The sequence below is a fragment of the Sander lucioperca genome, chromosome 22 (assembly GCF_008315115.2).
Source record: "Sander lucioperca isolate FBNREF2018 chromosome 22, SLUC_FBN_1.2, whole genome shotgun sequence".
Lineage (NCBI taxonomy): Eukaryota > Metazoa > Chordata > Actinopteri > Perciformes > Percidae > Sander > Sander lucioperca.
The window spans coordinates 18,768,357-18,780,554 of NC_050194.1; the positions used below are offsets into that span (position 1 = coordinate 18,768,357).

General features: G+C 42.0%; 1 protein-coding gene across 7 annotated transcripts in view; it reads left to right on the forward strand.

Annotated features, from left to right (window-relative positions):
* Nucleotides 1-12,198, forward strand: part of dock1 (dedicator of cytokinesis 1) — a 195,633-nt gene that overhangs the window by 32,089 nt on the left and 151,346 nt on the right. For 4 of the 7 annotated variants that reach the window (XM_035997233.1, XM_035997234.1, XM_031314965.2 and 1 more), the window contains exons 11-16: nt 1,404-1,476; nt 3,502-3,644; nt 6,290-6,415; nt 6,782-6,906; nt 10,674-10,772; nt 11,296-11,368. In XM_035997233.1, the coding sequence (XP_035853126.1) occupies nt 1,404-1,476; nt 3,502-3,644; nt 6,290-6,415; nt 6,782-6,906; nt 10,674-10,772; nt 11,296-11,368 (639 nt within the window). The remainder of the gene's footprint in view (nt 1-1,403; nt 1,477-3,501; nt 3,645-6,289; nt 6,416-6,781; nt 6,907-10,673; nt 10,773-11,295; nt 11,369-12,198) is intronic. The other 3 variants (XM_035997235.1, XM_031314967.2, XM_031314968.2) reach the window with 1 other exon arrangement.

A 12,198-nucleotide genomic window follows, 5' to 3' on the forward strand; every position in this document is an offset into this window, starting at 1 on the left:
AGCCACACTGTGTATACTTGCTCCTACTCTCATTCACTTCAGTTGGAGCCAATTCAAGAATGTGTTTCCTGTTTTGGTGTCCGGCTCGCTGGTCAAAGTTCATCTTTGGTCAAATTAAACCTGCAAATTTGCAAGCTCGGCAAATAGCAAACGTGTTTATACATTGTGTGTTTGGAATCCCTGGATACATAACTCTAGCGGTGTTACTGTACATCACCCCATTTAGTATAAATTGCAATTACAGCATTGCTCTTATAGCTTGTTTAGACCTCAAGGCTTACTTCTGTACGCAGCTGTAACTACTGTAAAGACATTTAAAAAGAAACTTTACACCAGACTGAAGCAAAGTGTTTTGCTGGCCTCTTTGGTTGAAAGTTTCAAGCCCGGTCTAGTTAACCACACCCAGCAGTGGTTTGGTGTGGTCAGAAGTGTAACCGGCAATTTCCACTGGATGCGGGACGTCTGCGGACCGGCTCCGCTGCGGAACAGCTGCGTGCTCCGCCGTCCGTCAATACCCTCTAGGTCCGGATTTGTTGCGGCACGGCTGCGGCCATGACAGCTGTAGTCACGAGGACCCAAAATATCTCGTGAATTCACGTAGAATAGAACCACAAAACCAACAACAGTTTGTTTCCATCCAGAGGAGTAGAGGGGAAACAACTCTGTGCTGTGTTTTCAAGGTGTAGTGCAGGGAAATATGATCCGCCATGAGCACGGTGTATTTTACTTTGAAAATTAACCGGATTTTTATTTTGTTTCTGTGCTCGACTTCCTGTCCCGCACTATCTGCCGTGTGCTGAATTGCTGCGGAGCTCTCCGGCGTCCGGCAAAAAATAGAAGCTCTGCGTATCTGCTCCAGAGGGCTGCGGACCGCCGGAGCTGGGACGGAGTAGGGATGCAGACGTTCCGCAGTCAGTGGAAATACACACATTGACTGTAATGGAAACCTAATGACTCCGTCGACGTTCCGCAGACGTTCCGCAGACGTTCCGCATCCAGTGGAAATTGCTGGTTACTACAGCAAATGTAACAGTGATGTCACAGGGTCCATCACTGCAGCAAAGTGAGAGGTTAAACTACTGGAGGTCATCAAAAAGAATATATTCTGTGTGGATTAAATTACTTCCATCATCACTTTTTACCATTAAATGTGTGTTTTAAAGTCACAGCAGAGATTTCACAGTCCTTTTATCTGCATTTGCGACCACTATGCAGGTCGCAGAAATCAGGGTTGACTTTACCTGAAATATGCACAACCTGTGCTTTTTCCATCATAGCTCTGCATCGGTCTTAATTGTTACTCATTATAGAAGAGCCAACAGTTATCTGTAGCTCTTTCACAGCCATGCTATATTCTGCAGGCCTTGAGAATGTTTTAACCCTCTCTCCTTGTTTTTCTACAGTAATGGATGTCACCGACATCATAACGGGCAAAATGGACGATGAGGACAAGCAGCACTTTATCCCATTTCAGCCGTAAGTGGATTGTTCAGCAGCACAAAATAAATCACATTCACACATAAGGGAGCATGGAGTTCCTTTAAGATTGCTATAATGTTGCATAAAATAGCGAAGCTGATGTAGTTCTGCTCTTACACCTTTTTCCATTATTTTGAGTATGTACAGGATATCTGGTATGCAGCGTTTGTATTTTATCTTTTTAAAGTCTTGAATTCTTGACAGCTGATTAGCGGGGGTTTTAAGACAGTAGCGCTGCCTTATTCCCTGCTGACTCAATTAAGGCAATCTCATTAACTGCTGCCATTCTCGTAGGACTGCGTACAGAGCCAGAGTAACCTTTTTCTTAACGTGATTTTCTGCATAATTGGAAAGGCTTCAGATTCAGGCAGTTTAGCTGGCATATCACCTCACTTAACGGTTTTATCTGTGAGCATAAATTATGGAAATTGGAGCCTTCCAGTGCAAAGAGAAGAACAGGGTCTACAAGGCGTTATTTATGTCCAAGTGTGAATATTTGCCACTAAATTTTAACTGATGAAAGTTTTGAAATAGCAGTTCCACAACTTATTACTCCGTGTGTTTTCAAGGCCAACAGAGGCAGGAAGTGAAGGAGCCATTTAGGGGTGGTTTGACGTAGTTATGTAATTTGGATAGACTCCTAGAATCCAAACAGAAATGGAAATAGCTTTCAGAAATGGTCTAGATAGATAAAAAGCTTGCTGAAATAGTTTGTTTGTTCTTGTCAGACACTCCGCCACAGTTTGAGACTGAGCTCATCTCTGGCATGCTGTCTGGAATCAAACCAACTTGCATTTAGATGCATTTGTAGCAAGTTTTCACATTGTGACGAAATTATCGATTAATTGATGGACAACAATTGACTAATCATGTAAGCCATTTAATGCCAAACATTCTCTGATTGCAGCTTCTCAAATGCGACTTTTTTCAAATTAATATCATTGCTGCAAGTTAGACAAAACATAGCATTTTGAAGATGTCACCTTGGAAATATCTAATAGACATTTTTTCCCCTTATTTTCTTACATTTTTTGAATCCATTAATCTAAAGTCAAAATAAATAGACTGTTAATAATGATCATAAAATCAGATTCCTCTTTCCACCATGTCTGAATACCTTTTAAACATCTCCCTGTGTCCAACGCTTCTGTACAATTTAGATCCAAATACATTCAAAAAGTTAATTATTGCAAATTTAAGGGAGAACCTGTCTTGTTCCTGTTGTCCTACAATGTTTTGTCCCTTGAATGTACACACTTCTACTGTCGCTTATTCTACTTCCTTGCTTGGATTGGTTTTGGATTCAAGGTTGGAGGCACTGAAGACACCCCTGAGTGACAGTGATCCTTTACTGCTTCCTCCATGTTGACATCACCACTGTCTTCTCCTCCATGCTTTACTTTTTCTGCTTGTTTAGAGTCCTCTATACTGCAGATGGCATCCCCGCCCACTGCACACATTTCTCTCACAGCTGCCACCCATGTGGTGCTTCTCAGATCACATATGCTACTTTCTTATGCTCTTTACGTCACTTGTCTCAATCAGTTTGGGACTTCCTACACCTGAAGCCCCACAGAGAACAAAACATGATGTTATATTTTACATTTGCTTTCTCCCTAAAGCAGAGTGTGAATGTTAGTTTCGGAATGGGTATGGAGTTTACAGCTTAAGTTATTATTACTAGTTTCCCTCTTTAAAAATATTTAAAGGCTGTGGGCAGGTCAAGCTTCCCATTGCTCCAGTGACGCTATAAATGCGGACCGGGCATAATTTCCTAAAAGATGATTTCTCTGTGTGTTTCTTTTCATCACCCATCCTGCCTCACTGTTAACTGCTAACAAGCGGCTTTGTGTCACGGTATTCGCATCACTTTTCGGTGTGTCTCTTTCTGTCTCTCCGTCTCTCTTTTCACCCCACTCCCCTCCTCACAACCATTACTTTGTGGCTCCTCTGCCCCGCTCCTCCTCTTTCTCCGCCATCTCTTCTTCTCTATGGTGTTTGCCTGTCGTGTGCATACTGCAGGCTAGCGTTGGATGACGCCATGATTCGCCACAAGCAGCTGAACATCTCCCGTTTTTCACCCAGGGTGGCAGGGGAGAACGACTTCCTCCAGACAGTCATCAACAAAGTTATCACCGCCAAAGAGGTCAATCACAAGGGCCAAGGTACAGTGCACGGATCAGCCACAAGAACCAGGGCCGAGGCGGAAACTCACCACACTGTCAGACAATAAATCATACAATGTGTGTCTTATTCATATTATGAAATAGGCATACTAAGTCGGGCCCTAATGGAAATCCAACCTGGATCTGAACATTTTCTGCTGTAATGTTTATGAAGTCAACTAGGTCACCAAATATCCAGTAGTGCTTAGTTAAAGGCAACTTGGCTTGATGTTGGATTCTTGTAGAGTTGGTTGACATTAAAGGGTAGCTACCGTTTCGCTAGCGCTAAACCCACCAGACTCTATTTAAAAAAGCAATACTTTTAGCGTGTATAGAGCCAACATATTTTCACATGTAAATCTGTAAACTCTGTGTTTATTTCAACCAAAAATAGAGTTGTGATGGTTGGAAAAGTGGAAAGACGAACCACTGATGGGTTTAGCAAACGAAATTTTGCAGATGTTTTTATATTTAAAAAAAATAATTTTACTCTTTAACAGAAAGAAAATCCTTTCCGTAATGTTGTCAGACACTTCGAATATTAATCTGAGCCTGCCAGCGGCAAAACAAGCACTTTTGTGAAGGTAAATACAAGCCGGACAATTGCCCTATTAACTCACATTGTAGCCTGTTTTGCCACTGATCAATCGCCTGCAGCGATCTCGCTTAATACTGGACCAATGTCAAAGATTGTTGTTCCCATCAGTCGCTTAGACACAAAAACATAGGAAAATAGGGTAGTTCCCTTTTAAGGAGGGAGAAGCCGCACACTCATAACACAGATGCAATCTTTTTGTCTTAAATTCTATTTTAAATCTTAAATCTGTGTTTTGGCAGATATTGCCTTTTACGAGAAACTGAGGAATGTAATATCTGCCAAAATGTTTATAGAATAAAAAACTAGTTTGTAGTTATGAATGTGCACTGTCCTCCAGCTTTTCTTTGGTTACACACCTATTGTAAAGTACTATTATTTATGAAGAAAATGTTCTTTATTCATCCTTCATCTCTACTAAATATTTTAAAATCCTTTCAAGGTAGGTTTGTAATTAAGGTTAGAGGGTCATGTTAAATTTAACCATAACAGCATCTTACTGTACTGCTTTTAATTTTTTTCATACTACATTTGACATTTTCTGTTCATACAAAGTACCGTTACCCCCAATTTACTGGCAAGGAGTTGAAACTGTTTCATCTTGAAACTGTTCATCTTGCTAATAAGAACATACTTCTTTGTCAAGTGCTCAAACTATAAATCACTGCTCATACTATAAATAGTTGCCCTCATCACTATGACTACAGGATGTAAGTAATCCAGCTGTTAATTAAGATGGTGAGTCTTCTGCTAAGACTGGATCTTATCAGTGATTTGACATCTGTGGTTAGAAGAGCAACATTAGGGATTTGTGCTGGGAGGGGGGAAACAACATGACAGCCTCTATGGTATTGTCATGCCCTATGAAGATGTACTTGGATAAATGTCAGGTCTGCTCCGTCCCACACTGGGAAGAACAGTGGCGCACTGAGAGCAGCTGTTTTGGTCACACATGCATATCAAAAGGCTTCCAGCTTGGCTAGTGAGAGATGTGTCACTCATAACCATATGGAGCATGTAAAGTGAAAGTGAATAAATCCTCAGGGTTCACAGGCACCACTCACTTTAGTGGCCCTAAAGGGGCACACTACAGGACCACTGCTTTAATTGGATCCCTTTTTTGTTTTCATTTTCAGTCCTGTTCAGAAGTATGCATCTGTGCTGCTTTGTTTTTCCTGAGAGAATGTTAAGAGTAAGTGTGGTTACAGAGCTGAAGCTGGCACACCATGCAGTGTCTGCAGAAAAGAAGCTTTCCATTTCAACCAGGAGACAAGCAGGGCTAACTGGTGTTAAATTGTTAGGAAATATGACCCATGAAAGTCCCCTGAAGGCCCTTTGAGAATAATTCAGAGCCCCAGAGTTTTCCTCTCAAGCTTTCCACTCTCAGTTCTTTCCAAGACCAATTATATATGTCTGTGAATAACAGCGCAATTTAAATATTCTACCATAAAATGTCTCTTATTCATGCTTAAAGAAGTAGTTTGGGGCATTGTGGACATTATCATGAATTTGGCAATTAAGTGGAACATATTTAAATAATAAATAATAAATTTTTCCCATTTAGAGTACCAAATGTTTGTTTGTAATGGAAAAACATTTTTTCCCCTCCCAGTATTGGTGCTCAGAAGTAGCACTTTTATTTGAGCCAAGGTTGGTGTGACTTTTTGGAATCACAGTAACCATATGTTACGTTTAGATCCACAGAGCAAATACAATGTGCTCCTGTGATTTTTTTGTTGTTGTTGCAAAAACATAGTTCTTTGATGCCACTAGATATCCATTTTGTAGATACGCACACCCTACACACTACTGCACAAGGAAAACACAAAAAGCACTTGTTTCTTTTGTACGTTTTCCTAATCACATCTCTGAGGGTAGCTTCTATTTAGTGTCTTGCCCTAGAGCTGTAAGTTGTCGCTCTGACAACTGACAGCAGAAAGCGCATGAAGAAATCTCTTTTTAGTATTTTCCGGGGGCAGTTTGCTCTCACACTGTCTTCTCCTGACGTAATCTCAGTCCCTCCCTATCTTTGCCTTAAATTCATCTCCAGGCCTGTGGGTGACTCTGAAGCTGCTTCCTGGAGACATCCATCAGATAAGGAAGGACTTCCCTCACCTGGTGGACCGATCAACAGCTGTGGCTCGCAAGATGGGCTTTCCTGAGATCATCATGCCAGGTTGAGTGTTTTTAAAAGCTTTATCTTGGCTGCTTGTCTCTGAAAGTCTCCTTTTTATATTATAGTTTGGCTGAACACATTCATTCAGAAAGTGATTTAGAATTAGGAGATACTATTTTACAAAATGTGAGTGAGGGTGAAAAGAACATCATACTTCATTAAGGTTTAAAGAAGAAATTAGTTATTTAATGGTCTGAGGTCACCCATGAAGTATATGGTGCCAACTATCCACTTAGGCCACCTCAGATGTAATGAATTATGCAGTAATAATTATTTATATTGAAAAGGATGAACCTTTAGCTCGGTGAGCACCATTACAAGTGAGGATGTCCTCCCATCTGACCTGCTTGTTTCTGTTTCCTAAAGGTGATGTGAGAAACGACATCTACGTGACTCTAGCTTTGGGGGATTTTGACAAGGGGAGCAAGACCACACCTAAAAATGTCGAGGTGACGATGTCTGTATACGACGAGGATGGCAAGAAGTTGGAGGTACAACTGAGGAATGTTAACTTAGTTATTTGGTATTGGGGTTCAGCTCATTCTCAGCATTCAGGACAAGTGCTATAGCCGATCGGTCTCTCAGACAGACTCTGATTTACCAGGCTTTCTTTAATCTCGCACAGCTCAGCACGCTGCTTAACTGATCAGGGCTCCTATAAAAAATGTGTGATACAGAGGCCAGACTGTACGCCTTTGCCACCGGTAAAAAATGACAGAATGCAATATCTGTGCTATGTGGTTGATTGACTAGCCTAAAATTTGTCTCACCACTGCAGTAATCAACATCGTTGTCGGAGTCAGTTACAGACCAAAGCATGCGGGCAGGCAATATGGGCAGCATAGTTTTAAAGTTGAAATTGATGAATCAGCATTTCCCTTCTGGTATAATAAACCTTTGCTAATGAAGTTGAAAGGATAATTTTCTCTCCTGTCTATTTGTTTGTTTGCAAGCTGTCTGAAATTGTTGTGTATTTATTTGGATGAAAATGTGCAGGCCTTAGCACAGACTTAATAAAATATATTTTGGAGGTGGTCAGCAGTTAATACTTTTAATTTCCCAGTCATACTTGTTGTATGCATGCATAGGAAAGTCTGGCATCCAGGTTTGCAGCTGAACACCATTAATCACATTGAATTTCTCTAGAAAATCAAACCAGATAGACACAAACAAAAACACACAATTGAACATTAATCATTATGGTGGCTGCCAATTTGCAAGTTGGAGCACGTCTCATTGACTTTTGCTACCGTGTGCTGTCTACTTTTTAATCATGTGCCAACCCATCAGTGTCTAATGTCCTAACAAAGCCTTTGTTTCATCTGGAGTCTCTAGCCAGTGACCCCTTTCTCTGATGTTTAATTATTGTCCCCCCCCCTGCTTGACTTTAGCGCTTGTACTACAGAGGCCATCAGTCAACAGGGGATATGAGAGGTTTAGAGGAGGAACTGGGGCAGGTGGTGTGTGCATGTGGGAGTGTGTGCTCATTGCTCACGTGTCTGTGAATGTTCAGTTTTTGATGTTGAGATTTATGTCCACACTCAGTATGCCTGTGTACTCGGAGAGCGAGTGGAAGTTACAAGGTCTGATGATGGAGTGATTTAAAATGACACAGCCATAGTCATGGGGAGGTCTCCTGCAAACCGCCAATCAGAAGATGAGCGCTATTACCCTTAGTTGCCTCAATTATACACATTAGTCTTTGATTCAGAGGCTTTGTCTGTGATTTGGCTCAGCAGGCAGAGGATGTGTAAGGATCAGTGGTGATTACACTAAAAATGTAGTTCTGAAGTAGCAGAAAGCAGTGATGATCTTGGCTACTGTCAGATGTTACACTGTCTGACTGAATACATACGATTGGTTGTCTCATTGCTAGACAAGTAATCTCATTGTGAATGTGTTTGGGTGTTTAGATCGTGGTATCATTTTTAATGTAGTACAAGGACAAACATTTTAGATTCAACTCACAAACAGATGAAAAACTAATGATAATGCTTTTCAATATTTGAGTGCACTTCTCTTCTGTTTTGTTATATTTGTTCTCTGTTTGTATACAACTTTATTTGCATGGTATACTACAATGTCTATTAGTCATCTACCAGCAGCTATACTGTGTTTATTATAGTAGACATGTTGTGCATGAATAGCCTGTAGCACCTACAGTACAGCAAACAGGTTTCATTTGCTCTCTCAGCGGGTGCCAGTATGATACCTGAGCACTCCTACCGTAGCTACGATTCTTTACACAACAGTTTCCGATACTCGGGGGGGTTAAACACAGTTCAGTTGGTACGATTCGTCAGGTTCAATGCCCAGCTCCTCTGAGCCAATGTCACGGGGACATTTACCTGTGTATGCTAAGGCTGTCAGAGCCTTTGGGATGTAATGATTGAAGTCAGTGACAGAAGTCAACAGCGATCAAGTGACATTGATCACATCTATGGGTGTCATGGCCATGTGTCCTTGGAGTGCTACAGCTCCCTTCAACATCTCATCTTGCAGCTTTACACAAAAATGCTCAGTCGCATCTGCTTGGTTCTCCAGGGATCAGCACTAATTGGTCAAATTATTCGTCTTCCTTCCTGGACTTTAATTGGCAGGAAAAAATTCTGTGTCTGAGATGAGAGACACTGGCTTAATCTCACGTCCCTAAATTTGCCTCCACGGTTCCTCCACTTGCTTCCCTTCCTCGCATCTTAGTCCGTCCAACCGCGGAAGCATGGGAGAGACAGAGGAGAGAGGAAACTAGGAAATGTGTTTTTTAGAGGGATGAAATGTCCTTTCCTCTGAAACGTCACCTGAATACGTCAGCTGTATGGGCAGAGTTAGCAATGGCTTTCAGCTGCTCCCTTCCGTGAAGGCTGCTCTCTGGTTCGAGCGAGGAGCTACCAAATAAAAGAAGTGAGATTCAGCCACTGTCACTTTTAATGTCTCAAGCTGTTTCAGTATAATCTTTGATAATAAAAAAAATACACAAGGCACTTAAAATAGCTAAATATAATTACTAACGTTGAGGAAAGTTTTATAATAGGTTTACTTTGCAATTTTTACTTCTTTTTTTTAAGATTATTTTTTTGGGGCATTTTTAGACCTTTATTTCCACAGGACAGATGAAGACATGAAAGGGGAGAGAGAGGGGGAACGACACGCAGCAAAGGGCCGCAGGTCGGAGCCAAACCCGCGGCCGCTGCGTCGAGGAGCAAACCTCCACATATGTGCGCCTGCTCTACCAACTGAGCTAACCCGGCCACTTGCAATTTTTACTTTATGTGATTTTCTTTCTGGATGTTTCTGTCTCAGCCTTCTTATCTCCTCCATTCTTCTCTGTTGTTTCTTTCTGGTCTCTTTCTGCCTCTGGATTTTGTCATCCTTCCTCTGTCTCTAAAAGGATTTGTGACATTGTGTAGTGAGAGGCTGGACAGTGACTTCTTATCACCTTGACATATTAGCACAGGCCCACAAAACCCCTCTCACCTGCGGCTAGACCTTGGCTACTTTCCCCTCTTTGTCTCTCCAAAATCTGGAGCTGTCATGAATCCTGGCCTCTTAGTGAAGGGGAATAGTTGCTCGAGCTAGCACCTGCCCCCCAGATCTGCTCGGCATAGCTTGGGGGAGACAAGGCCTGTTATTCCTCATAATTGCTGGTTGTCAGAAGCCATTAGTGTTGGAGTATTTTAGCAGCACCAGGCCAGGGAGTCAGCTGGAGTAGTGGGATAAAAGGGGTAGGCTGGCTGAGCACAGATTGATAGAAAACAAGGCATGCGTGCCATCCGCTGTCACTATAGCCCTCGTGCCAAACCCCACAGGGGACCCTGACCTGTTGTAGAAACTCAGGGGACCCACTAGGAAGACCAATTTACATGGTTGGATCCATCAGCACCAGCTGGTCTGCTTCCCTGTGCTGGCTTCCCTCCACTTCTCACTGCATGGGAGCCACTGCCCCTCCGTCTTAAATAATTAATTTCTAATTTTTTTCTTATTTCCACAATGCTGTAATGAGATTGGCAGCCAACAGGCAGGTGCACACGCATAAAGTGCATCCAGACTTTTAAAGGCCATTTTGCCGTCTGTCCCAGGGACTACATTTTATGAAATAAGTGGTAGTCAATTTTCCACATGTGTGTGCTAATGTTTTGAAAGAGTGATAATAGCTCAACCATCATGATTTTGCCACTTTGAATGAACATACAGTTATGCCAGTATAACCAGATAACTAGTCGTATTCTCTGATCCGTGCATTTTCTTTCTCTGTATCTAGAATGTGATCTTCCCTGGAGCTGGAGACGAAGGGATCAATGAGTACAAGTCTGTCATCTACTACCAAGTGAAGCAGCCACGCTGGTTTGAAACAATAAAGGTGTGTCTCTATCTCCTTACTTCTACCTCCTTACTATTTCTTCTTGGTTATCCCCAGTCATTTCTTTAGTGACTGCAATACCACCCTTTGATATCATTCTTAAATCCATTATTCATCACAACACCGGTTTCCATCACCAGCAGTCTATAGAATGAAGATTGTGGTGCATGGTGGATTTTCACCCCTGCAGCTTTGAAGCATAGAAAGACAGTGATGAATATTATACCATATACTAAATTGGTTAGTAGTAGAATGGTTAGAGCAGAAATGTATAGAAATTGAAAGTTATTGATCCATGACACTTTAAGGACCGTACCAGGTGTTTTGCATGTTTTGGCTCACATCACATATACTTTACGTCACACGAAACCATTTTTGCACACCATGCTATGCAACTTGCTATTAGTTTCAATTGATTTCTATACATTATGAAAATCTAGAATTATCCTTACAATCCTGCTTTGTGAGTGTGAGTTCATGGGTGTAGATGTCTCACACAGTCTCTTTCTGTCCCTTATCTCAGGTTGCTATCCCTATTGAGGACGTCAACCGGAGCCACTTGCGGTTCACCTTTCGCCACCGCTCATCGCAGGACTGTAAGTACAAATGTCAGCATGTGAATAATCAGTTTTGCCGATAACCAGCTGCACAATTGGCTGCTAATCTATCCGCAGCAAAAATAATGGAAGATATCCAATCCAAGCAGATGTGTTGCACAATGATGAATGCTTTGAAGTTCACCCTTTGTCACATTAATCAGCGGTATTAGTCTGCCCCTGCACACAGCAGTATCATGGAGTGGTCTGTCAGAGACTACAGCTGGGACGTGAATAATGCCTGAGACTTGTTTGTTTATTTGGACCAGTGTCAAGCTGAATGCAACCAGTGTTGTATGTCCTTCTGTTTTTTAACATCCTTTCTAATTTTGGGGGTGTAGAGGGCAGGGAAGCCTGCCACTGGCAGCCTTGCCATCCCATCTGCCAGCCACATGGCGAGGCCATTCCTCCAGCAGTGGGAGTGGTGTAGAGAAAAGGACTTTTGGTGTGGTAATGGGGGCCATAACGTGTATGTGTATGTATGTATGTATATATATATATATATATATTAAACCATCAATTCATATGGCACTGAAGGCAAAGCAGAATTGGGAGGATATCAGCACAGGAAAGTATACTTACCAAGTAATCTGCAGCTGCTGTCATCCTTTAGTTCAAAAATCCTTCAGCTCTGTTTGCTTCTCACCCGCATGCAGGAGGTTTGGAGGAAATGGTCAGGTCTCAGAGCTCAGTGCTGGCTTATAATCCACCTGGAGAGCCTTCTTGTCATGCTTGGCACCTTGCTACTGCGGGGACTAATGCTGTTGCGAGGCATGCCTTTGAAACTCTGTGACTTGCTGTTATCTTGCTCTAACGGTTGCTTTAGAAAC